The 26,835-nt window shown below is 32.7% G+C and overlaps 5 protein-coding genes across 5 annotated transcripts; 3 read left to right on the forward strand and 2 right to left on the reverse strand.

Annotated features, from left to right (window-relative positions):
* Positions 1–4,001: 4,001 nt before the first annotated feature.
* Positions 4,002–4,784, forward strand: Tsp_05416 (GTP-binding protein Di-Ras1). Its single transcript, XM_003371721.1, has one exon. It carries the CDS (start codon positions 4,002–4,004, stop codon positions 4,782–4,784), a length of 783 nt encoding a protein of 260 aa, XP_003371769.1.
* Positions 4,785–5,114: 330 nt separating this feature from the next.
* Positions 5,115–5,553, forward strand: Tsp_05415 (hypothetical protein). Its single transcript, XM_003371722.1, has 2 exons — positions 5,115–5,240; positions 5,371–5,553. Exons 1-2 carry the CDS (start codon positions 5,115–5,117, stop codon positions 5,551–5,553), a joined length of 309 nt encoding a protein of 102 aa, XP_003371770.1.
* Positions 5,554–12,365: 6,812 nt separating this feature from the next.
* Positions 12,366–17,934, reverse strand: Tsp_05414 (electron transfer flavoprotein, alpha subunit). Its single transcript, XM_003371723.1, has 22 exons — positions 17,758–17,934; positions 16,809–16,933; positions 16,400–16,479; positions 16,213–16,345; positions 16,047–16,149; positions 15,870–16,001; positions 15,583–15,682; positions 15,469–15,529; positions 15,293–15,401; positions 15,157–15,234; positions 14,915–15,055; positions 14,727–14,876; positions 14,100–14,156; positions 13,874–13,927; positions 13,562–13,793; positions 13,411–13,493; positions 13,240–13,339; positions 13,067–13,177; positions 12,897–13,001; positions 12,678–12,829; positions 12,460–12,606; positions 12,366–12,404 (listed from the first exon to the last, which is right to left on the reverse strand). The coding sequence occupies exons 1-22, from the start codon at positions 17,932–17,934 to the stop codon at positions 12,366–12,368; spliced, it is 2,469 nt and encodes an 822-aa protein (XP_003371771.1).
* A 336-nt stretch (positions 17,935–18,270) lies between these two features.
* Tsp_05413 (hypothetical protein) lies at positions 18,271–20,396 on the reverse strand. The gene is made up of 2 exons (XM_003371724.1): positions 20,217–20,396; positions 18,271–18,756 (listed from the first exon to the last, which is right to left on the reverse strand). The coding sequence occupies exons 1-2, from the start codon at positions 20,394–20,396 to the stop codon at positions 18,271–18,273; spliced, it is 666 nt and encodes a 221-aa protein (XP_003371772.1).
* A 3,534-nt stretch (positions 20,397–23,930) lies between these two features.
* Tsp_05412 (hypothetical protein) lies at positions 23,931–25,550 on the forward strand. Its single transcript, XM_003371725.1, has 4 exons — positions 23,931–23,978; positions 24,066–24,116; positions 24,274–24,343; positions 25,303–25,550. Exons 1-4 carry the CDS (start codon positions 23,931–23,933, stop codon positions 25,548–25,550), a joined length of 417 nt encoding a protein of 138 aa, XP_003371773.1.
* Positions 25,551–26,835: the final 1,285 nt, after the last annotated feature.

Here is a 26,835-nt window from a genome sequence, read left to right on the forward strand (position 1 = left end):
TGAAAAAATATTTCTGAACCAATAAAAACATCAATTTGATTGAATAATATTCATTTTAATAAACACTTGAAATAAATTAACTTTGCAGTTGACGTAAACTGCGGAAAAACTGCTTTGGAATGAGAAGATTTGCAAAACACGTACAAAGCATATTATTAATGTGTGCCGCATATTAATATAAGCAGAGAGAAGAAGAAGAAGCTCATCATGAAATTAAATTCCGTTTATGGAATCTATAAGTCTGAGTATGGAAAAGTAAAAAACAGAAAATGCCTTCATTTTTGGGATTATGCTTCAGAATTTTGGCTGACGTCAAATCGTTTTAAGAAAAAAAATTTTTTTTTTCATTTGTTATTACTGTTGTTATTACTACAAACGTGTTTGGCAACCACTTGGACAACTTGTAATAAAAAGGACAAATTTACAATGGAAATATATAATTAAAATAGAAAATGTTTCAAAAATATGAAGAAGAGTTTTTTTTTGATCAAAGCGAATAAATTACAAATTAAGCACAGGGCAAGTGAAGAAAATTCATATTTCAAGCATATCAGTTTGGAAAAAAGGTAAACATGCAATGGCAATAAAATTTGCATAATGATAGGAAATCAAACAATTCTTACTTGAAGGTGAAATTCGTTGCTGAGGCCCAGTGATGAAACAATGTCGACGACGATTACGAGTATTACTGTAAATCTGAAGAAAAACTCATCGAAGTGATGAACTGAACGGAAAAACCGGTTTTGGTTATTTGCATTTATTCCAGTCAAAAATTGTCATCGTCGATTTTTAGTCTGAAAAGTTCAGTGCCGTGTGCGTCGCATTTTTAGTCGAAGGCCGGTAAAAATTTCGGTCCAATTTTCACCAACGCAGTTTCCACTAGTGTCGAGTTGTCTGTACGGTAAGTTGTTTTATTATTTTTTTCAAATCTTCACACGTTGAGATTATTAATTTTCACGAATTCAAATTTGCATATTAATTTTTTTGCTTTTTCAAAATATTGAATAATCTGTGATTAATTTAACTTTTGTCTATTGTCCAATCCATGTCTGTTGCTTGATCACAATTCTACGATTGTTTGTATATGACAAATTTTCAATCATGCTACACTTGTTCAGTGTGACAGTTGGAGCTTTTTTGTCTTTTTAATGAATACTCTGTTAATTAATCGAAGAAACATTACAGTTTAAGTTTTTGAACCTCGATATTTAAATTTCAAACAAAAATTACGATCGTAATATTTCACGAACAGTGTAGCATGATTATATTTCATCTACCGTAATTTTTCAATCGGCGTGTCATTATATTTGTTTGATCCGATGATGAATTTGAATTGTCAATGGCAATACAAATCAGGTTTTGAATAATTCAAATTTGTGGCAAAATGTCAAATTTCTCTATTACTAAACAGTGCTATTTGCAATTGTACAAGTTTTATTGTTTTGAATTTTATTACTGATCAAATTATACAAATATGAATACAAGTTACAGCATTTTGGCAAATTTCTATCTACTTTATTAATACATTTTGATAAACAATAGAGGGTATTTTAATTTAAAAAAATATTATCTATTGTTAGAAATCAATTTTGTTCATATCTTCACTTCATAAAATTATTCTTGCATAATATTCTGTTATTTACAACAAATATGTTGCCTAAAATTTTGTCTACTGAAATTCGTTTACGGAAAATTCACTGAAAATTTATCAACTATCTGCGCAATTATGCAAATTTTATAAATGTGCAAACAACCGGCGAAGTTTGAGCTGAAAAATCAATAATCATTCGTGCATTTCTAATTGCGTGTTGTCTGTTTATTGCACAAGCTCATCATTTATAGATAAAGGTATACATTCATATTTATGCTAATTTACCGTAAACTGAGGTGATAATATTGATCAAATAAAAATGTCCAGACGTATTCTTTTATTATTTCGCATTAAATTTTTTTTGGTTGTGGTTCTCTATTTACGCATCAATCATTTTTAACAATAACTGACAATTTTATTTTGAAAGGCAAATTTTTTAGCAAAAGTCAAAAGTGGGGATTAACAAGAAAATGATAAGGAAATATGTTTGATAGATTCATTTTATTTAATAATGCAAATGCTGCAACTGAAATTTAAATATCAAATGGAAGAAAAATAAAATTATACCATGCTAAAGTTTAGATTTATTGAATATTTGGTATATTAAATTTATTTATTAATTTAATGGTTTATTCAAGTAATAATGGCAATTTGAAAACTGAAAATAATTGTTTTGATAATCATACATTGTGCGAATGATTTTTCAATAAGTTTATACGAATTTATTTTTTATTGAAATTTTTCATTTTAAATTTCATATTTTAAAACTGAACCATAACCACGTCAGCAAAGCGCCATTGTTAACTACGATATTTTTTATACCAAACAATATGTTCATCCAGAAGTAGAATTTCATGGGCAGTGGAAAATGATAGATAATTTGAAAAGTGCAACTTTTCACAAATTATGGCTAAAATTGCCATTAAATTAGTGTTGTTCTCTATAATTAATTAAAGAAAACCATTTCAAAGTGTCATTTTTTTAATTTTCTTTCATTACTCAACATTTATTATTAAATAATACAATTTGCTAAAATAATAAACTCTAAACTTTTTAGAATGTTAAGCTAGCAGTAAGAAAGTTAAATAACTAAAAATGTTATAAATGTGAGCGACAGGATTAATTTTTCAATTATTAAAAGAATACTAATATTTGGTATGCATTTTAACATAAGAGATAAAGTTGCAAATTAAATTTTGTTGCTAATTTTTTATTATGTAAAAATGATACTTATTATAAAGTTCGTTACTTTGTTAATTATACAAGAAATTTAATACATTGTATTTATCGTTTTAAAATACTTTGCTTAAAATATCATTACTGGAATATATTTAGCACGCCTTATTAAAATGTGCAACCATACAACATACAATTCAAATTATCAATCATTATTAATCATTTTTTACAAGTGAAAAATTTTTATAAAAAATATAATATATGAATGCAAGTAACATTATATTTAATTTTAATTGTTAACTTTTCAACTGAAAGTACTACTACTTACTAATTATCATTTATCTTATACTGATATCAGAAATGAGGAAAATAAATCCAGGGAGTCATTATTGGTTGCGCAACCAGCTTGCAGTAAAATTTGTTTTATCCATTTGAAAAAATCAGTTTTTTAATTAGTCTAATTAGTTATTATTCATCAGAATCATGGAACAGATAAATTTGCAAAAGAAATGAAAAGAATATATTTCTGTTCTTCAACAATAATACGATGTTGAATTCAACTATTCGACTCTTAACTATTAGAAATATTTTCCAATTTTCGCATATGCAAAAACATGTTTACGCTTTAATTAAAATGAAAATAGGAATTGCATTTTAAATTTGGATAAATGCAAATGCGATGACTTAAGTGAAATCTTCAAAATTGCAATAATATGCAAGCATGGTATAGTTTCGTATCAATATTGAGTGACAAATTCCATCGTAGGTGAATATTTCTTAATTTAGATCAAGCAGTTCTATTTCCTATTGTCATAATGCTTTTTGTTTCGACAAGACAAAACATTCTAATCCGCTGTATTGTTGTGACGTACATTTAAAGAAATGTTCAGACATTAATAAGATAATATTATTTTTTTTATGTTTTCACGAATAGCTATGGCAATGAGTGAAAAATGTAAATAGAATTCCCATATGGGAAATGCTTAAATGAAAATATTTTTCATATTAAATATAAAAGCGTGTTGTTTTCATATTCATGTATATAGTTTCCATTTGTTGCTTGAAAGAAGCATAGCAGGGGGTATCATTTCCTATGAGTTGCATTAGCACAGTGGTGAGCAATTAAAATACGTTGGCGTAACTTGTCGACCAATAGAAATGAAGTCTGCTTCACAAACAGCTCCATCTGTTGACCGGAACCAACCTAGTTCTAAGCAGATATATAAATTTCAGTATGGAATTAGAATTGGATGGTAAGGTAGGCTCAGTGATGCCCTACGTGAAATTGGTAGTATTGGGAAGTCCAGGCTGTGGTAAAACATCCCTAGTGCATCAGTTTTTGTTCAACCATTGTCCAGAAAAACACGAACCCACAAGACGGCCTTGCGCATATTACCCTGGAATATTTGCGGATAATCAATTGTACGAACTGCGCATTGTCGATACGTGTCCAATTTCTGTATTTCCAAAGTCGAGTTTAGAAGATTGGGCACGTTCGGGCAGTAGTGCAGGCGGCCCTGGTGTTCGTGGTGCCCACGCTTATATTGTTGTTTTCGATGTCACATCTAGAGAATCGTTACGATGGGCGAAAAGTCTTCGTGATCAAATTCAAACCGAAGCTGCCGATTCAGTTGTTCTGATTGTTGGGAATAAAATTGACGAACTGCACAAAATGGGCGGCAACATATCGTCAAATACACGGCCGAATGGTCTATTACAAGCCAACGGTCCCGGCGACACTGCGGTCGATCAATTTCGTAAGGAAATTTCCAGCTATGTGAAAAAGCAATGGAAATGTTCTTTCGTCGAATGTTCAGCCAAATGGAACTGGAATGTTACGAGTGTTTTTCACGAGTTGGTCATTTTAGTCAAGCGTAACGCTGAACTGCAGGGTGCACCGTGTAGAACTGGCGGTCCAAGTGGTGGTGCAAATCAAACTGGCCATTCCCTAAGAAAGAAGCGGGCCCGTTTTTTGTTCCGTCGACGTGCTACCAATTCTGAAGCTAGATCTTCTTGATCGCTGTACTTTATGGCCTTTCCTTTATTATTCTTTTTTCTTCTCCATTGTTTCTCATCACGCAAAGCATACGGATGTGATTAAACATACTGTCAACATATATGCCCATTTATATGCACATTTTCCAATAACAAATTTCATTTTAAATTCGATAATTTGGTGATATTAACAATGCACATTTAAAAAATTTTCGTTCACTTACTTAACACATACATATCTTATCTAATCAGAATTTTCAAATTATCATAATGCAATTGATTACATTTATTTTGATGTATCATTTTAGAGAGGCATATTGTATACAAAGCAAAGCGGATTGACCAAAGAAAAATGCAAATTAAATGTTTCTACTTTACGGCCGGTCAGTTCATGACCGTTCATGAACAATTGCTCACGAAATATGTGTTACAATTTCAATTCTTTTATTTCGACAAGATATACATACATATATATCCGGTAAGAATTTAGTTATTTGCATATGTGAATGTTTGAATTGAGAATGTCAAGTTTTAAATAAGAATATGGATTTCCTTTGCGGAGGCGTCAGTCAAGTTCAATGAGTTAACATTAGAATGAATAATATAAGTCGGCGATCGATGTCTTTGAAAGCTCAAGCTTGTTAAGGACTAGGCAGGCTTTCGGGCCACGAGCAAGTGCAAGCGATAAAACGGCAGGGCGTGGCTTCAAATATTCCATTGCAAAACAACTCCTTTTCAGGGATCATTTCTTTGCACTTCTAATCGGGCAGCCATTGACTCTTTGCGATTAATGGCCGACAAATTGATTCATATTGTTAAAATTCCGCTTTGTCAAATTTGATCTGTCCCAGGTATCCCGCACAGATGCAAATTCTTTTCCTCGAGTATTATGGAAATTTGCAAAGCGTAATTTTTGTAAATTTCTTTTCATTGTTAGATTTTAAAGATTCATTTAAAGGTAGATTAATTTTGAATAATTGTTTGTGATATTCAAAAAAAATGAAAGGAAGAACATGTGAAATTTATGGGCGGAGTGAATTGCGTATAATTGATGTTGGAGAGGAAATTTCCATAACAGTTGAAAGCCTAACAACAATCAGTTCACCTTTGCCAAGGCAGTTGTTTAAGCTGGCATTGTTCAGAAGCGATCGATACTTTTTACAAATCATATTCGTTGTCATCAAATTAATCGCTCAATGTCGTTGAAAAGTTGCGGACATTCTTCCGCTATTTGGAATCTGAAAGCAGCGATCGATTGTGCCACAGCTGAGCTTTAAACCAAACCGCTTTTCACATCAACTTGGATGTTGTATCTGATTTTCTCCTTTTGCTTAACATCCGCCGTTCTCGATTCATCCAATTGCGACGGATGTTGCAAAAACAGCGCGCCAACAGAATATTTATTCCAAAGCGAATTGCTGTTCTTTGTTCCCGTTTGAACAGAGAGGTAGGACGAATTCAACCAATGGAACAGTGACCGTCAGCATTCTGATAGATCATTTTATTTATTGTTCGTCGACATTATTTCTTGTAATTTGAAATATCAATCATCATTTCCATAAAACATATTGACAAATATACTACTGATGTTGTCGTTCGTTGGAATAGTTGAAGGGTTAACATGACGATGATGATGATGATTATTATTATTCGAACAATTTGATGACACCAGAAAGCATTTTTATAAATGAAATTTCTTCATTTCTATTAACGCCAATGAAACAACATTTTATATACGTGTTGAGAGCAAATAAGAAGCTCGAATAAGTAAGTGGTTGAATAATTTCGATGATGAAGAATGCGGCAATAAACAATGACAAATGCACTGCAAATCAGCAGCAGTTTAGTGTAGTGGTAAAATTGAAGCTGATCAAATGAGCAATAAATTTGACAGACGGCTACCTCATGATGCTCATATCAAAGTCCAATATCTGCAGTTCAGTTCAGTTCAGTTGAGTGAAAATTGGGCACAATTTGAAATTGCAGCAATTTGATCATGTAGCCCAGTAGTTTCATTAACTGGTTGGTGTTCGGATAAAATGCAAATTATTTTTACGATCACGGGAATGGTGATAATTTTTCGAATATTTTCCTCCGGCAACATGTGCTACGAATGGTACAGGTGTGCAAGTTTATCACATTGAAGTGACGAGAATAGCAGTGTTTCAGTTGAGTGGACAAACGCAACTGTTTTGAAAATTGCACGAATGTGAGATTGTATGAGCAAGCAATGTGGAAAAAGCAGAATAAGAGTGAACGGAGCGAGTGGTGTTTTTTGTGCCAATGTTGAAATTATGCCGAGCATTGAACATCAGTTGAACTTGATTGTCCCTTTAATACAAGCAGCAGCATAGTGGCAGTCGTGAATTTTCAGCCGATTCAGTTCCAGTATATCATTCGATCAGCCGGGAACGATTTCTGGCTGTAATTTGCAGTTTGAAAAATTGGTTAACTTTTCTGTTGTGATTTGGTGAAATTTTTGCCAACGTTGTTAGCGTAACGCGATTATGACATTTCAAACCTAATGATGGGCCAAGTTTGCTCAGTTGAGAAGCATCGAACGGAAGCAGAAATTGACCAGTGATCGTTGGAAAGAAGAGACGAAAGAAAAAAATGGAATAATAATAATAAAAAATAGGAACAACATTCTTCTCTATTCATCACTTTTTATGGGATAAGCAGAAATAAAAATTGGACGGAAAAGCTCACCACCACCACCACCACCCTTTATCACCATCACTGACCTTCTCTCGTAGTGTTAATTTCGAAACGTGAAACGCTTGGATATTGCGCTGTTGGCGCGTTGAAATTCAAAGTTACTGGTTGAACAGTTTTTCCTGAAATGCCGATTAATCACAAAAGGTGATAATTATTCACCATTTTCAAACAGTGCACATCAACAATCGATTTCTCAGCAAACAAATATTTCACATCTTTTGCTAGACAATGCGCATGAATTTGCAACCAACCAATTTTGATGATTGATTTGTACAAAGCTGTTTCTTTCTTTCTCAACTCTCTTCCTCTCTCTTACTTGCTTTCTTGGTCTGCTGCTTTGCTGCTATGCAAGCACACGACAAAAAGTATTATTCTGTGGATATATTATTATTATTGTCGACTTGTTTTTTTCTATTCTGCAATTTCATCAGCGGCGCATATCTTGAAAGCAATTTCATTCGACACGCGTTCCACTCTCAACAATTGCTTGGCCAGTTGTTGTTTGGCAAAATCACCGGAAAATGATAATAAATATTGCATGTCGAAGAAAATTTATTTTCACCACTCATTTCACCTAGCACAATTATAAAAGCAAAATTAAATTGGACGAAATAAACAACAACAACAACCTGATATATATATTTCTCGTTTGTCGAGAATTGCGTCATCTTATGCATTATTAATGGTTTATTGCATAAGGAAAACAAAATGTGTTCACCTTTTCACATTATCATTTGTAATAAGCAATGCTTTAGTGTATATTATTGTGTTTTGATTCAACACTTATCAGCAGCATCCGGTGATTTCGTCCGTTTTTTCTCTTCTACTAGATATTGAAGAAAATTGTTGCAAATTTAACAATAATCTTAATTTCTCACGCATATTGTTCGATTAATTCTCCACACCTACATCTACCCATCCACCCACCCACACATATTTATCAGTAGATGTTATCTTTGGTGATTAATTAATATTGCAACGCGCAACATCAGTTTGCAAATTTTTGACGTTTTTGTTTCAATGCATAATTTATTATCAACAATGGCATCTTTGAAATGACAAAAAGGTCAGCTTTGAACACTTAGAAGCTTTTTTTCCTTTAAATTCAAGACCAGTCAATAAGTCTACCATTTGGAGTTGAACAACGAACCAACCGTATGTGTACTGCGTATGCACAATGTTCCGAATTTCGAATAATTCAAAATCAACATTCTTCTCCAGTTATCAACGGCATTCTAATAATATGCATTGCAAATCTCTATCTCATAGATTGTCAAAATTGCATACACTTACTCTTATATATGTATATACAAAAGGGTATCTCTAATGAAAATATTATTTGAAATTTTTGATCAATACAGACGATCTTAATTTATCCTTTTTCTCTTGTGTTATTCATGATAGATCAATGGTAGTTACTGTTACGGTTCTTCTTTTTTCAACTAATGCTTCTCGTGTATTTTATTCATTTTCAATCACAGTGATTTTAGAATAGAAAATGTTAGATATTTGTCATGTATTGAATAGGATTGAATACTCTATCTATTCTTAAACTGTAAAAGTAAATAATACAATTTGGAGAAAGCCAATATCTTCTGCATGTGGGCTTGATTATCAAGCATTGTATACGTAGTGTTATTAGGCGAATAATTAATTCAAAGCTGCCCAAGTTGCTAATTATTCAGCGGACTATTCAATTGACCAAGTAACTAACCACTGGAGATTTGCTGGGCAGTCTGCTACTGCTACTACTACATCTGCTTGATAAAAGCAATTTTACAATTTCAATATTAAGCTGCTTTATATAATACGCTACTTGGTTAGTTCAGTATTTCCGACAGCTCTTCAGTGGACAATAATTTCAACAACAAAAGCTTCCTTTTCTCTTGCTATACAGCTTTCACCTCAAAATCCGCAATAAAAATTGTAAACACACGATTCCACATGATAAACACTGGATATATGGAAATTGAACAAAAATGAAAACAACGACCAGTGATCACATGTGCTGCATGTGCATATATATAGAACTGACGTGGAAAACAGTTACAGTGCAACATTTCACACAACTTGCGTGAAGAAATTGTTGCATTCAATGAAACTAATTATCATCATCCTTTCTCGTAAAGTTGTTCTGAAACCAGCAAGCTGGAATGAATGATTGGAAATTCTTTTCAAATTCTGCTAATTGAAGTTTCCATTTTTGAACTAAACGATCGTCAGTCGTACTGTTCCAGCAACATTTGCACAATACACAACATTTTTGCATTTGCACATGCAGTTAGTTCTTCGGCTTGAATTATAAAATAAAAAAATATAAATTGTTTCATTCAAATTTATGACACAAAATATTGCATTTCCAACTTGGGATTGAATTTTTACAAAAAATGATTTAAATCGTCGAAGTTGATTTATTCGAACTTTTGTACAGCAGGCGAGCTTATGGGAAAAATATTATCCATTGAAAATATGCATTCAAAGAAAAGCCTCAAAGCAGAAGAAGCCCATGCTCTTAAAGCACACAATGAATGATGATGATGGTGATGATAAAGTAAAGTTCAATCGCAAATATTAAATTTGCAAAACGATTTGCAAAGCTTTGAATGAAAGCAACAATTAATTTTTAAAGCCGTTGTGGGAACGGCATGTGTTGTTAATATCCACCAGAAAAACAGTCGACTGGGTTTTTTTTCCATTTTTAAAAGAAAGCGTTTATTGAGAAATCGATCTTCCTTCTACTTGGAAAACAGAAAATGCCCGTAGCATTCGCTTTTAAAAGTGCCAAATATAGGAAAACCCATTGCTCGGTGTTTGTAGATTTCTTTTTGCTTTAATTTTCAATAATCCAATTAACAATTGTAAAATATTTAAAATACTTTAATGTTGCGATTTACCCACCTACCAACTGAATAGCAGTGTAAGCAAGCGAACATTTTTTGTTCTATTCATCGCTCGCATTGGCAATGTGTACTGTGTACTAATAATTGTCTCAGGGTGCTCAAGAATCATCACTTGGCAAAGCTTATTTCTTCTTCTTCGTTTTTCTTTTATTCAACAAGTTTATTTAAATATACAACTTTATTTCTATAAATAGTTTCATCATGCTAATTTTAATAAACAACAACAGTTTTTCCACTCGAAAACTCTCTCCTGTTGTGTTTTTTGATGGAAACGTGCTCGGCAGTATATATACATATATATGGATCAACTGTTCATTATTGAATCAGACGTATTGATTGAAACAAATTTTATAGTTGTCGTCTTCGAAAAAAATAAAAAAAACAAATCTATACATTATCAACAACATATAATTTATCGTGGTGGAAATGAAATTTTTTATTACAATTACAAACAAAAACAGCAGCTTACAAATTATGCAAATTTAAATATTTAACATTTGATTGCGGATTCATTTTTTTCAAAGATAGCAGCTGATAAATTTTCAATATTAAGTGCAAACATAATTTGCCGATGAAAGGAATTTGTACACCAACCAAAGCAAAAGAAGTAACAATTAAGCGCTTTCAGCTAGTGACGAGAATAGAAATGCAATTGAGTCAATAAATGCTACTACTACTACTACTAATAATAATAAGAATAACGATAAACAGGAATGCAATATGTAAAGATGGAAAATAACAAGCGTTTTATTTTTTTTGATAAAAAAATTCGTTTGCTCAATAATATGCGGATGTTAAAGGGAAAATTGGTCGACCAGCTTCATTGCTGTTATTCTTGTTGAAAGCATTTTGCTGGCGAAAAGAAAAAATCTAATCAACTGAAATTAAAGCCAATCAAAACACTTATTTACTTTTGTTCAGTTATTTGATTGACCAGGTGGAAATTTTTTGTTCAATAAAACACACAAACTCTCCCCATCTCACAGTTCACCTAAAAGCTCACAGTGTGCGGTGAAAAATTCTCAATCAACCATATTATTATGCAAACATTCAACATATCTCAATAATATGTCCATGTAATAAAATATGGAGTGGGAAGGAAAGCTTAGAAAACAAACAGACAGACATTCATCTCGTGAAATTCTGGTGAAAGGAAAACGTTCATCCAGTGTTAAGGATTGTAGTGTAATTTTGAAATTGCAATTGTTTCTATCAGGTTGCTTGAATAAGATGTCAACTGATGTACTGTAGATTTTTAAAATTGAACATCATTCGGTGTGTCATTTCATTTAATTTTAAATATTAGCTAGTTTCCCATTGATAAAAATGTTCTCTTTCTTCATTTCTCGGTCGTAGTTGGTTCACAATGTTCCGAATTATATATACATCAAGTGGTGATTATAATGAATGAAACTGATCTATCGATGCTCATCAAATAAGCAGTGGAAATGAATCCCCAAATCTCAGAAGTGAACAAAACACAACGTAAATAATCGTGTTGATTTATTGTCAATCAATAATCAATATTTTTCTCATGCTTGTTCATCTGCATCATTTTCAAAATTGAAAACACCGCAAATATATATACAACACATGATCATTATCAAAAATCCTATTTGGGAAAATAAAATGTAAATATTTTCACAAACAATATCGGATTATCATGAACTAATTAACTATTTATTATATTTGTTAGATTTTCTGTTGTTGTACAATTAACCAGTAAGTACCTGACAATCAGTGAATGAAAAAAGTGAAACAAAAAAGTTCGCTGATACAACAATAATGGAATTCTGAAAGACCGTCGTTCTTACTTCAAAAGTTTGCATACCGCAGTTGGACACTACTGTGAATCAGAAGAAAAACAAAGAAACCTGCTAATTCCATTACCATTCAAAATATACCCTATGAAAATCCACGCTCATCAACCACTGCTCAAAATAAGCGAAAACAGACGTCATTCTTGTAAAATTAATAATTCATGCTTATGATTTGTCCAAAATGGCGATCATTTCCGGAACAGCCTGAAACATAAGGTCAGTATATGATCAAAATGTGAATTATGGAAAATAGAAATACTTCGAAAAGATCGGCAATCAATCCATAATCGGCAACTTTAAAAATCGGCGCGTCCGCATCGGTGTTTATGGCAACAATTGTTCGACTATCTTTTATTCCAGCCAGATGTTGAATGGCGCCGGATATTCCAAGGGCGATGTACAAATCCTACAATCCGTTGTAATTCATTGTGAAATTGTGCTCCCGTTTTCTACAGGCAAAGAGGACAGACAACTTACAGGGGCGACAATTTTGCCAGTCTGTCCAACTTGGAAATCGTTGTGAACGTAGCCTGCATCGACGGCGGCTCGTGATGCGCCCACAGCAGCTCCTAATCTGTCAGCAAGATCATAGAGCAATTTGAAATTTTCCGCCGATTTCATTCCTCTCCCTGAAAGCAAAGTGAGATATCCAGCAAATGAGGGAAACATTTTTCGCCAGTTGCTAGAGTTTGTAACCTCCAGAAACGACAACTTTCGCCTCGGTCAGCTGTGGACGCTCAGATCTGCTCAGCTCTTGGCCGATGAATTCCGAAACGGCCGTTTCTGCTTCCAATACAGGACCTGAACACAGACAACAACACAGTTTATGGATTTCAGAAATTGCAAGCAAGTTCAAGAAGAAAAACCTTGTCGAACAGTAGCATTCCCCGAGTTCATGTCCGCCGGAGGAAAAGTTGTCGGACGAACGGTCATCACTTTGACAGCATCCAGTACTTTTATTGTCGCCAGGGCGTTGCCTGATAAACTTTTAGTCTTATCAAATTATGCAAATGTTTTCGTACCACAGCCGTGAGTCTACCTGCATAAAGTGGTCGTACAAAAACGTCTGGCTGCTTAATTGCGATCACATCGGAACAGCAGCTGACGTCCAATTTAGCGGCAACGCGTGGTATGATATTCTGAAAATGTGTTTCATTTCTCCTTTTCGAACGTGAACAGAAAAAGAAACAAAAAATGCAAAGCTGCATACTTTTCCAAAGCCCGTTGCAGCGGCAATGATGACGTCAAATTTGAAACTGCTCTGACAAGCGATAATAAGTGGTGTCATAATTTCTTGAAATGTTGATTGAAAAGTGAAACTGAGAAATGGGAAAAAAAAAGTACACGAATCCACCTCATACCTGGAAGAAAACCACGAAGAGCGGAATGTTCGGTGACGTAGACATTTTTCACCTTGTTCACTTTGGCTACAGAATTGGCCACCTCTTGGCATTTGTCACCCAAAATCAGACAAGACACGTCACCAAGTTTCGAAGCTGCTGTAATAGCACTCAACGAGGCTGTGGATATTTTCTCACTGTCATGTTCAACGAGAACAAGACTACTTTTCCAACGCTTCACACACTGCCCAATCTGTAAGTTGAAACAACAAAAAATTTTTACTTTAAAATACACATATATACCAAACTGTGATGCAATCATTGTTTGCTTACCTGTTTCAGAGTGCTCAGTGCACAACGAGACTGAAGCTTCAGCATTCGCTGATGCTAAATTTCAAACGTGCATTTTCACATTAAACAAACACATACATATTATACTGCAATATAAATATAGTACATGCGATCAAAACTGCAACATGATGCAAAAAAAGACAAATTTAACACAAGTAAGTGTACATTTTAATTCAAAGTTGTGTACCAAAAAACAACAACAAATGACACTTGCTTCAAATGGAAAATTTATCACATTCTCTTTTTGGTTTTCCAAATTTTTCACCTGAAAATGAAAATTTTAATAAAATTTAGCATTTAAGCTGTAATATATATATATATATATATATATGTATATATATATATATATATATATATATACATCATGCTCTTTTCAGCTAATAATAAACTCGTCACATCATGCATGGTATGAAAGGAATTCATTTGCTGAAACTGAAAGAAAAATATTAACACTTTCAGTGCATTTTCCAATTCAAACATTACCTGCCAAATGACGTAAGTACAGCATTTCCAAAATTGAAGAACATTCACACACTGGTTCAATTTAAAGATAACCTAACATATTAATAAGTAAGTTCTCTGAAATAAAACACTGCATTACGGTAATTGATTATTGTAAAGTATTATCAATTTGCTTGTCAGAAATGAATTTTCTCTTTGTATCGAATACAATATTGGACATTTGTTTTTCAAATCAACAAATTCTGCCAACAAATTAAACTGTGTACATACATTTATTTTATGCTGATCAAGTTGCAATTTTTCATTACGTATGAAAGTAGAAAAATAATCACGTATGTAAATTAGGCTACTTGACTTTAGCTTGTTTTTTAACTTTAACCGGCCCTTTACGAACTGTCGTGCTTGTTGCCTTTTCTTCGGGGTATTCAATACTCGGTTCAGTGTATTGAAATAAACTATCATGAAACTGCTCTTCTGGCAAAGGATCACATTCTTCGGGATAAAACGTAGGAAATGGCGGATTCTGGAAGTTGATTTTAAAATCGTCAACAAACAATTAACCCCATTACATAATACAATACGCACCGAAACCCTTTTTTCCATAACTCCGCTGTCTTTGACGTATATCAACGTGCCAACTGGGCCCGGTACATTAGGACCTTTCACGTACAAAACTTGCTCCGCAGTGTTAATACGTAATATCTACAATCGAACAATTCGCACAAGATCAAAGATCATTGTCAAAATTCACAAAACTTTATCAAACTGTCAACAAATTCCATTCAAATAGAAGCTTTACATACTTGTATACCTCGAAGAGCCCTCCATTCTGAACCCATATGACCAGGCATCTTTTTTCCTGGTTTCACGCAAGCTTGACCCTACAAAATATTACAATATTGTACATTTTCTTCCTCGCAGAAATGTGCTTATCAATACAGCTGTGCCAATGCTTCCAGGTCTACGATGTGTCTTTGTCACGCCATGGGTAGCTGGCATACCTTTGAATCCCCACCGGACCATTACGCCTTGAAAACCATAGTCGATTCTAAAACAACATCAGCACACGTATACATAGAATTAACATTGTACAATGCATGGAAAAAAACGTTTACGTATGCCCCCAGACATCAACATACTGACCAACGGTAAAGTGATTTGCATATAAACGAGTTCCTTAAAAAAATACTGACACAGTGAATGAATATGTGAATGGATTAATCTCATACCTGGTTGTATCTGTGCATTAGGTGTAATTGCAAAAGCAGCTAATTTTTGCTTCGGAAGTACTCCAGCCTTTTCGAATATACCACGATAAGCAGCAGTGAACTGAAACGAACATTTATTTAAAACCAAAAAAAGAACATTTTAAGCAACGTATTTACAGCTACGGAATAAACCTTGCATGTCATTTACTGTAAAATAAATAGCATAACATTTGGAATCATGTTTAATCAGCAAACTTGATAAGTCAGAGGTAGGAAAACAAACAATGAAAATCACTACTAAAACGCACTTTCTGAGGATCGTCGCTTTGGACACCAACTGTTAAACGTCCGAGCATCTTCAGTCCTTCCTTTTTACCAATCTTTGAATATTTGTACCACTTTTCAGGATCAGTGTAACTGATTACATGATTATCCAAAACCTGAACAAATGAACATGTGTATTAACAGTGTCAAATTTGAAGTACTTTTTCCTTTGCCTCAAGTAGGGTACACAGTACACGAGTTCCATTTTTAAAATATTGTGGAATAACACCAATTTTTCGGCAAACCAATCCAGTACGTACTGAGCTGAAGCAAAAGAAAATTATAATCTTTCCCCATTTTAGAAAGTAATTGTTTTGAAAATATTACCCAGTTTCCCAAACGCCACGTTCAAATGTACTATTCGAAGATTTACGCTCTTTGAGTTTTTCACTGTAAATATCTAAACTAATATCCCTCAAAAACTTCTGATTTGCCTCGGTGATATTATCAACAACATATCCTATAAGTACAAAAATAGTACAAAAGCTTAACAGCAAAATCAAGAAAAAACAACCAGCTTCTTTTTTAATCCACCACGGTGGAGGTCTGGTAGTACGACGAGTGCCTCGTGCTGGCACTAAACACACCGCAGTCCTGAATAATAAAAAGTTTCAAAAATTACAAACAAAGTATATGAAAAGTACTTCAAGTTGCATTTATTCTTCAGAAAAGCACTGTTTAAGCAGTGAGCCAACATCAGCTACTGTTTAGCCAGTTTTAACAGCTGAAAACTGAAAGACAGTTAAAATAGTACTTCGCATCATTATAAAACAGTATATATATATATATGACAATACTAAACAGTGAAACAAGAAAAAGATATATTTGTATAAAACTTTTATTATTTTCAGAGAAGTGAAAAGAAATTAATAATAGCAGAAATCACATATTTTAATATTTTTTAAATTAATGGCGGTCTTCACGAGCAAGACGACGTGGACTGTTGGCGATTATATAGTGAAACAAGATGATAAGCAAAAAGATCACCACACCAAGCATGTTCACAAACCATGCCAACTGCAAATCCGATATCATTTTTTCTTACAGCCTAAAAAATGCCAGTTAAGTAAAAGATGAGTTAATATCATAAAACAAATGAAATAAATTTCTAATTAGTTATTTGAAATTTTTAATTTAAGCTACGTCATATAAAGCATAAAAATTTAACAGTAAGAATTACAAATGCAGGTTATAATTTACTGAATATAATTAAAATTTAATGGTTTTAATTTGATAAACAAAATTAATTGAAAATTTAAAAAAATTAAAACTGAGATTAAAACAAAAATTCAATAATGTAAGATTATCAGATAGACGAACATTACAATACTATTACGGTAATTGTATGCAGTCATTATTATCAGAAAAAAGTACTCATGTGAAGTAGTGATGTAGTGGTGGAAATAGTAATTTAATAATAAGATTATTGAAATTATAAGTTTTTTTTTTACTTTTAAGTCGTATAATACCATGAAATTTAAATATGATTCAGACTGTTTATTAAGTATTAAAACATCTTTTTTCTGAAATATGAAAAAACAGACAGATGTTTGTTTTTATTTAATTTTTTTATAATAGTATTATGAATTTTTTTGTTTGTATTCCATGAAATTAATGTATTTTATATTGTAAGTGCTGTGATGGTAAAATCATTTTGATGCAATCGTTGTAAAGAGATAGATTTTTTCATTTATGCGACGGCAATGTTTGTTTGTCATAAACTAGATATATTGTTGGAATAGTAGAATGGAAAATAAAATTTTCCAAAAATAAAAAGAAATAATAAAACAGTTGTAGAGATGGAACAATCTTTTTGGAACAACTTAATCAGAAGCAAGCAAGTGATAAAAGTGAAGAATTGAAAAACTTCACTTGATTTGATAATGAAAATAAAGAGCGCACGTCAGTTGGCTTCGTCAAATCTTGCTTGTAAGCAAGACGCAGACATGCGTTATACATGCCACAAGCGGTGCAATTCAAATATGAGGCAATTTTTGCACGATTTCGACGCATCTCCAGTTTCAGCCGTTGCTTCAAGTACAACAACATTTAGCTGGAAAAGTGCAAACTGGCTGCAGCTTTTAGAAACAGCAGCTGCTCGAACCATGCAGAACAGCCATTTCAGTTGCTTCAAACTGCCCGGCGCGTTGATAGCATTTATTGCAAAATTATACGATCATATTCTGCATGGATTTACTGAAAACGAATTCAATCTTGTGGTCGGCTTGCTTTTCTATTTTTTCACAGGTGATCATTTATAAATTTGTTAGCTATTATTATAATTATTATTCTATTTTCAAAATGTATTATCCCTGTCATTTGCCGTAAAAATTGTTCAAAAGCATATTTTATTTTTCGTCTCATCAATCAATATCATTTAGCTTTTCAGCTTCTGTCAGTTGTGTTCACTTTAAACTGAAATGAACAAAATTGAACGGCAATTTTTCTTCTTTGCAAAAATGTGGTCGCCAACTGTCCAAACGGCGCTTGTGAAGTTCGAATCAAAGAAAGAAAGCAGAAAAGAATTATTGCATATTGTCGGCTTGATCTAACGTCGGGCTCTTTTATCACCGATAAGCATCTTCTAATCGACAGCAGCTGCAAAGTAACCAAACTGCTCGTGGAAATAAGCATCATTTTCCAACTTTTTTTACCAACCACTCGCCCACTGGCATCACCGTTCAGTTTTGCAGAAGAATCAGGTAAGCATTTTTCAGCTTGTTCCAGTTCATCCATTCCAATTGGATTCTCCCATTCAGTGAAATCGCCATTGGGTATTTCAAATTCAAATTTTACATTCTCTCTATACCTTTTCCATTGCACTATCCAAGAACAAACAGGCACATTTATTATTGCATGCATACAATAATCCTACTAGTATCCGACATTTTTACGATTTATTTAAATAATTATTTCAGTTGTACAGCTTGTTGTTGTTGTTGTACGATAGCAATTTTGCTTTTGTTCTAAAAGAGTGATTTCACATGCTTGACAAACAAGCGGAGATGTGTTAGAACGTTTTTCTCCTCTTTCCCACATTCGACCACAACCCGGTTCTAATTTGCAAGTGCACAATGCTTCCCGGCAGTGTCGTTGTGCAAATATGTCACGCCGGCAAATTGGCCTCGCTTGGTCGTTTGACTGTTACGATCAATTCTGCTTATTATTATTATGATTATTATTATTATTAATCAGTGCTTTGTTGACCGGTCGGCTGTACCGGCGTTCAGTTTTCAAGTTCGCACTGTTCGACGAATTCATTCATTCACGATTGTCAATTGAATTTGTGACAAATTTCAATTTAATGCGGCATTTTTTTTTCACCGGCGACAACTTTTCGAGCGCAAATTTAATTTTCAAATTCAGAAAAGGTAATTTGGTGATTTCAACCTCACGGGCGTACTGTAATTGCAACTTTGCACTCATGGTCATTTGAGTTAAACGACCGTTGATTGATCGGTTCGAAAATGTACAAGAAAAATGTTTTTTTTCCGATTTTTTATCATCACTTTGTCAACTAATTATTCTCATTTGCATGCGCAGTGTGGGAAATTATTAGGTCACGTTCAAAATTTTTAATGTTCTTGATTTCGAACTTCAAAACATTACAGTATCTTCTTCGTCAGGTTCATTGAAAAAAATATAATGTACTTCGTATCACGAATAGGTGCGTGTTGTTTTATGATGAACAGAAAATAAGTTCGTTGTTGGTGTTGTGCAATTTGGATGTAATTAGCACACGTGAATGTGTTTGTTGATCAGCAAAAAATGTACGTTTTCAGAGTAGAAATATGTTCACATTGATGATGCATATGCGAAAAATAGCTGATATCTTTGGGGAGATTTGGCGTACATTGCTGGTGAAAGCTTGCCCGAAATTGATGGTGCTTTGCAAACGTGTCGCACCGAGTGTGAATTGTTCGAGCATGTTCTGTTGTTGTTGTTGTTGTCGTTGTTGCTGCTGCTGCTTTAAGCCGCGCTGAACCGCATCAATCAATGACACTGAGCTGCACAATTTTCACGCTTGAAGTTTTTTTTTCTCGAAAATTATTGCCCAGGCAAATAATTGTTCACCTCCTTGACGTTGCAAAACGACAACAGCACTTTTCGGCTTTTTGCTTGTGCGCTTTTCAGTGCTTGTTGCTGTTGCTGCTGTTGTCGTCCAGTTCTCATTTGTCGAGCAAAAATTCATCGTTCACCACTGGCTTGGCTAGTTTGTCATCTTTGTCGACACCTTCTACCACCTGCTGCTATTTTCTATTTTATTTCAACAAGTTTCCACTTCCTCTGCAGTTGCGCTGCACAACAAACTAGCCCAACACCCGTCCAACCTCCTCCCCACCGCGAAGTAGCACTTGTTTGGCTTGATCGGTGCAGTTCTCTTTCTGTTCACAATTGCTTATTACACCACTTTGCACAATTCCATTCGAACAATTAGAAGACGAAATGAATCGCTTCTTAACACCGGTCCCATTTATCATTCGCAGATCAGATAACATGCACTTTTTCATTTCTGATACTCGTCCTGCATATATATATATATATATATATATGCACATATATGTTATAATTTAGAGATAGTATTGGCATGATATGACAACAAAACATGCGAGAATGATCCACATTGCGTACAACTTGATAGCACTGTTTGATAGGTACCTACTTTTTATTTACATTACTGTAGAATCGTGTTCAAAATTTGTTTGTTTCCAAGTAGAGTATTTAAATTTCAGATATTCTTATCATGACTCATGATTCATTTTTTTTAAATTTTATTTATTTATTTATTTATTTATATATTTTTCTTTCGTAAATTAATTTTATTCAAACAGTTTCATAAATTTGAAAATGTACTTCCACTTGTGCATAGTTAGTTGAAATTTGCAAAAAACAAAATAGATGTTTGAAAGCAAGTTTTTTTTCTCGTTCGAAATTATAATTTGTCCACAATTGAATATTCAAAATGCCGTCAACAATTTGAACAACAGCTCGATCAGAACAACTTTCACAGTGGAAAGTGTTGTATAATTGTTCGTAGACGAAGCAAATGCAACGTTGCAAGTTTCTTTGATCTCGGTTTTCAGCAATAATAAAAACCCTTGTTCAACTGCAAGAAAAAAATGACACGTTACACGCTTTTGCCAATGTCAGCGTTGACTTCATATTATTTTTTCTTCTTGTTGTTATCCTGTTATTCTTGTATTTATTCGCTCGTCCAGTTTTTTTACGAACCTAATTTTCTTTTATTGCTTTATTGCATTTGATCTAGTTTTGACGACAACTTTTTCTTCAAATTACTTGCCTTTTCTATGTAAATAATTTGCGCATTTACACTGGAATTTCTGTTCAAATGTTTTCTTTTGCTCCGATGGCAAATTTTCACGTTTCACACCGGTCGGAGAAATTTTTCTGGACAAAAATTCAAGGTAATTTGTTGCCAACTTTTCATTCAATTCAATTCAATTCAATTAAACATTTGATCAGATGGATTAAAAGCAATTTTTATTGTTCAAATAATTTCCCGTTATTATCAAGCTCATCAGATGATGTCATGCATATATGTTTCACTTAAATATTTGTTCAAGTATTTTCCACGCTGACGACAGTTTATTATTGTTATGTAATGTAATTATATAATGTGATCAGTGGAATTCTATTTGAAATTGGGCGTTTTTTTTTGCATTATTGTAAATGTTCGATTTTAATTTTTATTTACATTCATCTGCACTAATCAGTGATGCTTTATAGTCCCTGCTTCTGTTGTTGTTGTTGACGAGCTCAAGCTTAGCTGCTTAGCTGTTTTACAACTAGAAATAGAACAACAGCCTTATTTAGTTTTAAAGAATAACAATGGAGCATTTACAAAAGGCATTTTAAAATTTGTAACTCATGTTTCAATTATTTGTATTGTTTATATACATGTCGTTTTGAATATCTTCGGATATTCCTATTTTTCAAATAATAAAAAAAACAGAATTGTTCAACTGAAATTTTATTTGTATTATTTTTTTGTTTCAAACTGTAATATTCAATTGAATTTGGTGACGTTCAGTGGCACTTTAACCAGAACAATGCACTCGGGGCGGTCCTTGAAAATTAGCGTGTTACATTATCTGTTTGTTCTTTGTCTGGTCGTGTTCGATAGTTTCACATTCGTGGCCGGCAACATGTTAATTAAACGTCAAAAATTTTCACCACTGCTCCACAATTATCACTGATAACATTATCAACCAATAATATACTGGATTTCTTTTGCAGATCATGATTACTTATCAAATGAAGTGATATTTTCAATGACAATTAAACAGAGAAGATTTAATTGGTTGCTGAAGTGGCATTAATAAATTATTATTCTGCACCGAAAAAACATCTTCCAGCTGTTGCAGGTAATGATTAATTTATAATAAAGTTGAGCATAATGATGAAATTTCTTCAGTTGTCAAAAACTCACCACCTTTCTGACTTTGCACATTTCTTTCTGTGTAGGATTTCATATGGGAGAAATTGTTTAATGTTTCAAGTGCTTAATAATAATAATAATAATAAGCCCCTTGTATTATATAAACAAGCAAAAATTATTTTGCTGCTATATATATAAAACGATTTATTACTATTATTATGTAATTATGATCTTGAGTGGCGAATTGTTTTACTTTTTTCTTTCTTGCATAGAATGTATGTAGTTTTGCAGATCATTTTAAGTTGTGCCCGGCACTGCTTTGTCGCGAAGATGCTGCTTGCATAGTACTCACTTTTACGACATTCTTTCTTTACTTTTTGTTGCTTCAGCGATGAATGACAGCTGTTTTAATGTTTTCTGCTTTGCAGCTTATTACGCAGCAGCAGCAGGTAAAAGTGGTGCAATTTTGCAATGCTATCAGATGTGTTTAATTGTGCAATTGTTTATGTGCTAATTATATTAACTTTACTAATTAATATGATCAATTTTGAAAGAATTGTAGAAAGACAAGAGCAAACATCACGTTCATTGGTTTGATTTAAAAGTTTATTACCTCAGAAACTTATGATCGTTATTTTTATCATTGAAAAAAAATCATTATAGATTATTATTTGTTTAAAAGAAACTTTTGCAGCAGCTTTACAAGAAAAACAACTTATGATAAAGGTCAGTTTCAATTCGTCGTGCAGAATGGAAAAAAAGATATATATATATATTAAACTTTTTATCTGTGACGACGACAGATCGATGCCAGTCAGCCAGCTAGCTAGCTTGCTAGTTAGTTGTGCGGCCATCTGCATTAAACGATTTCTTCCGTAACTGAAACTCGAAGAATATTTTGATTTACGCTTTCAAGTTGGTGCTTTCTGGCTGCTTCACTTGCTTTATTCTTTCACTGCCTTTCCTGTCAATCAATAGTGACTTAACGACGGCCTTGTGCACGAAATTTCATCATGGAACAACGTGATGGCAGCTTGCATATTTATTCCAATATCTGCATCTTCTTCGTTTCGCTTATTTCCATTCAGGTTTGAGGGAAAATTTTCAAATCTGGAAATTTGATTTTCATCAATTCAATAATGATCATCAGCTCAAGTATTTCTCAACTGCTTTTTATGAAGCAAGATGCGTTTAATATACAAATTTTCTTTTTTTAGAAGAAATACCTTTTTGACAATGAGGAAAGCATCAAAAGTTAAAGTTTAATTTTTTTTTCTTTTTTTTTATCACTTCTTGAAAACTGAACTGAAGTGTGAAGATGATATGTTGTGTTGAAAATTTTTTATCCATACAAATAAGATGTTTTTTAAGTGAAGAAAAAAACAGCAGATTAAATATGAAATGAACAGCAACAACAGCAATATAATAGTAATAATAATAATAATGTGCTATGCGGTGGTGTGGAGTGGTGTTTTATTTCAAGCATCATAATCCTGTCGTAGAAGCTTGAAATTGTAAGTGATAGATGATTATTGATCCACCATTACAGCAGGGAAAATGCGTGGCTCTGAAAAGAAGAATAGATATATATATTTCTTTTAATTGGTGTGTGTGTGCTATGATCCATCTATATTTCAGATCGGTTATGCCCTTGATCCATAGATCGTCACATTCTGTCAAACTTGTTGGAAAGGTTATATCCATCAGGCACTGCATCAAAATAAAAAATCCTTTATGGCCTTCTTTTTCTCATCTTTCCATTCAACAGCTATACTTTCAGGTAGTGTTTTTTTTGTTCACTCTAACAAGTTTTACATCTCTTTTGAAGCAAGTAATTATATTTTCTGTAATTCAGCATTTTCTTTTATGATTCAAGTTACTAAAAAGTACATTAAATGGTGGATATTATTGTTTTTTTTTGGTACTGTGAATTCTATTGAGTTTTCTTTTTGCTCTATTTGTGTTTTTGATCTTAAATTAAATTATAGCTTGTTATATACATATGCCGTACTTACATTATGTTTATTATAATTTATTTGTTCAATTTGTTTGCACGAGGTGATTTTCTAGTGGTGTAAATTTATTGGTATCTGATTTCTAGCACTTGTATCACAGTTTCATATTTGAGCAGGCAGTTCATTTATATAATTACCTCTTTTACATGATAAATGATAAACTATATCATGTTGTATATTATGAATATAATATAATATAATATTTAATTGAAATGTTATTTTATTTTATTTTATTTTAATAATTCAAGTGGGTTTGTTATATAGTTTAATACTTTTTCTGCATTGGGTGGTGAGTAAAGTTTTGCAAAATGAAAAGAGTAAGTGGAAGAAAATTTATATTACACTTTTGAAATGGTTAAATAAATAAATATCAGTTAAATGGAAATTAAAAGTGACAAGTTTGCACAACAAATACCCAGAGACCTGCATTGTTCGTGTGATGGATTTCGTGCAAAGCGGTCAATATCCGTTTCAGTTGATTATTTGCAGTTTCAGCAATTTGCACATAGTGCACGGGGTGATTTGGTGCTTTTGTTGCATTGGTTGCGTGGATTTTTTTTCTTTTTTTTTCACTCCAATTTTTTCCGCACAATTTTCACAAAATAATTGTCTGAAAAACAAGGGGAAAAGCATGCTTGTAGGGCTTTTAATTGGACTAATTTCAATTGTAAATTTGTCGACCATCACCGATTATTTTCTGCCCGCATGCTTTTGATAATAATTTCAATTTTCACGTATTATTTGGAAGCAAGGAAAATTTACCTTTTTTTTCTGTATTCGTTTTTTCAAATAATAATAATAATAATTAGGGAAAATATTGTATTTGATTGTTGCAGTGTTGCAATGATGATTAATTATTTTCAGCAAACTGAAAATTAAAAATCAATCAATTTAACGAATGAATTGACAGAGAGTTATGTGCATGTGTGAAAATGTTGGAAAAAGAGAAAAATAATTTTATGTTTTTTTTATTGTGCTTATTAATGAATATTTTTTGTTCAGCAAGAGCTAGCTGTTTATTTGTTGTGGAAGATTTGCAAGAAGGTGAAGTGAAAATTGCAATGGTTGCACAATGCGTTCCAATTGTGCATATATATCAGTTTCGTTGCCCTAATATGTATCTGCTAAGTGTTGAATGCAGGCGCTTGATTCGTCGCCAAAAAGCGGACAATTGGTGTGTATCTTTTAACATTCTTCCACGTCCCAGGCGATTCGACCGACTAATCAATCATGGACGGTTGGTCGTTTAAGCGGCCGCCAGCAGCACAATTGCTTTGCTTCAATTAACCCGACGACTTTGTAACGGTTGCAATGTGATCATCTTTCTTTAAACTTGCCCACAAATCAAGCCATCTTTAATTGGCATTTCATGAAACCAATGAAGTGACCCAAAGTGTATCCACTCCCTGTGGCGTTGAATGCGCACGACATTTACCCACACAAGTAGTAAGTACATTGCAATTTTGTGGAAATCAAGTGGAGAAACTTCTTCAAGCTACCTTTTGAAGTAAGAAACAAAAAGCATCGTAAGACCGAGAAAAACGTATGTATTATATTTATATCTTTGTTAATTATTACATTAGCAAATGATATTATTTAATTCAGTTTAATGTTTTTCGTATTCATTTAAATTTTTTTAAAAATATTTACCAATTTTTAATAATTTGAATATAATTTCATAATATGAAGATTTTTTAATATTAGCAAATAATGATAATTTCTGTAAGGAAGAATAAGAGAATTAATTTAAACGTTTCAAATAATATATTTTCTTCTAATTCACTGTTTGAATTATTAATATGCACAACATTTAAATGTGCAAAAGTAAATTTTAATAATATGGCCAAATCTGTGTACTTTTGTTTTGAACATTGCACGCACACACACATTTTCATGCGCATACCTTATTTTTAATACCTGCTAATTAGAAGCCTACTTTGAAATGTAAAATCTGTTTCACTGTGTAAATTAGTTGCAGAATTATAAGCATTTCTGAAAGTTGCACTGCGCGTAGCAGCATTTGCAATTAAATGATCAATAAATGTTGATATTCTTTAATCAACCAGTTGTTAAATGTGTAGAAATACTGATTTTGGTATTATTTGTACGTTTTTCAAAACGATAATGTTTTAACATTTTCTTGTTTTTTTTAAATATATATATATACCAAAAAATGAATATTAGTTATGCATTTGTTTGTCAATTGATAAAAAGATGTAATTAAATTTTGTAAAATAATCTTATGAAGTTGGAAGAAGAAATTGTAAAATTGTATGAATAATATGTATAAGAGAATAAATACAATTTGATCATTAATTTTCCAAGTGTATTGTATGTTATGATGCATAGGAATGGGTTGGATTGATTTTGAATATTTGAAATTGGAAATTGTATATATTTTTGTGTGATAAGTGATAAAAAGCAGGATGCTTTTATGTTCGAGGAAGTTACTAGTAGAAATGATAGGGGTTGGTGTGAGTTGATGCTTGTTGTTGTCGTTGAGCACAACGGTTGGTCAGAAACGGTGAGTGGGCA

Source organism: Trichinella spiralis, assembly GCF_000181795.1.
Source record: "Trichinella spiralis strain ISS 195 chromosome Unknown Scfld9, whole genome shotgun sequence".
Lineage (NCBI taxonomy): Eukaryota > Metazoa > Nematoda > Enoplea > Trichinellida > Trichinellidae > Trichinella > Trichinella spiralis.

Bases quoted from the DNA above. Each gene is read 5' to 3' on its own strand.
- Tsp_05416 (XM_003371721.1), top strand. From the start codon at position 4,002: ATGGAATTAGAATTGGATGGTAAGGTAGGCTCAGTGATGCCCTACGTG.
- Tsp_05415 (XM_003371722.1), top strand. From the start codon at position 5,115: ATGCAAATTAAATGTTTCTACTTTACGGCCGGTCAGTTCATGACCGTT. The intron at 5,241-5,370 runs GTAAGAATTTAG...GAATAATATAAG, and splicing joins TATACATACATATATATCCG to TCGGCGATCGATGTCTTTGA.
- Tsp_05414 (XM_003371723.1), bottom strand. From the start codon at position 17,934: ATGTTGTTGTACTTGAAGCAACGGCTGAAACTGGAGATGCGTCGAAAT. The intron at 14,157-14,726 runs GTTAAAAAACAA...TTTCATTTTCAG, and splicing joins TTCGTAAAGGGCCGGTTAAA to GTGAAAAATTTGGAAAACCA. The intron at 13,178-13,239 runs GTAGACTCACGG...AAAGTTTATCAG, and splicing joins TGTACGACCACTTTATGCAG to GCAACGCCCTGGCGACAATA.
- Tsp_05413 (XM_003371724.1), bottom strand. From the start codon at position 20,396: ATGAAAAAGTGCATGTTATCTGATCTGCGAATGATAAATGGGACCGGT. The intron at 18,757-20,216 runs GTTGGACGGGTG...GGATACTAGTAG, and splicing joins TACTTCGCGGTGGGGAGGAG to GATTATTGTATGCATGCAAT.
- Tsp_05412 (XM_003371725.1), top strand. From the start codon at position 23,931: ATGCCCTTGATCCATAGATCGTCACATTCTGTCAAACTTGTTGGAAAG. The intron at 23,979-24,065 runs GTTATATCCATC...CTATACTTTCAG, and splicing joins CTGTCAAACTTGTTGGAAAG to GTAGTGTTTTTTTTGTTCAC. The intron at 24,117-24,273 runs GTAATTATATTT...ATTAAATTATAG, and splicing joins TTACATCTCTTTTGAAGCAA to CTTGTTATATACATATGCCG.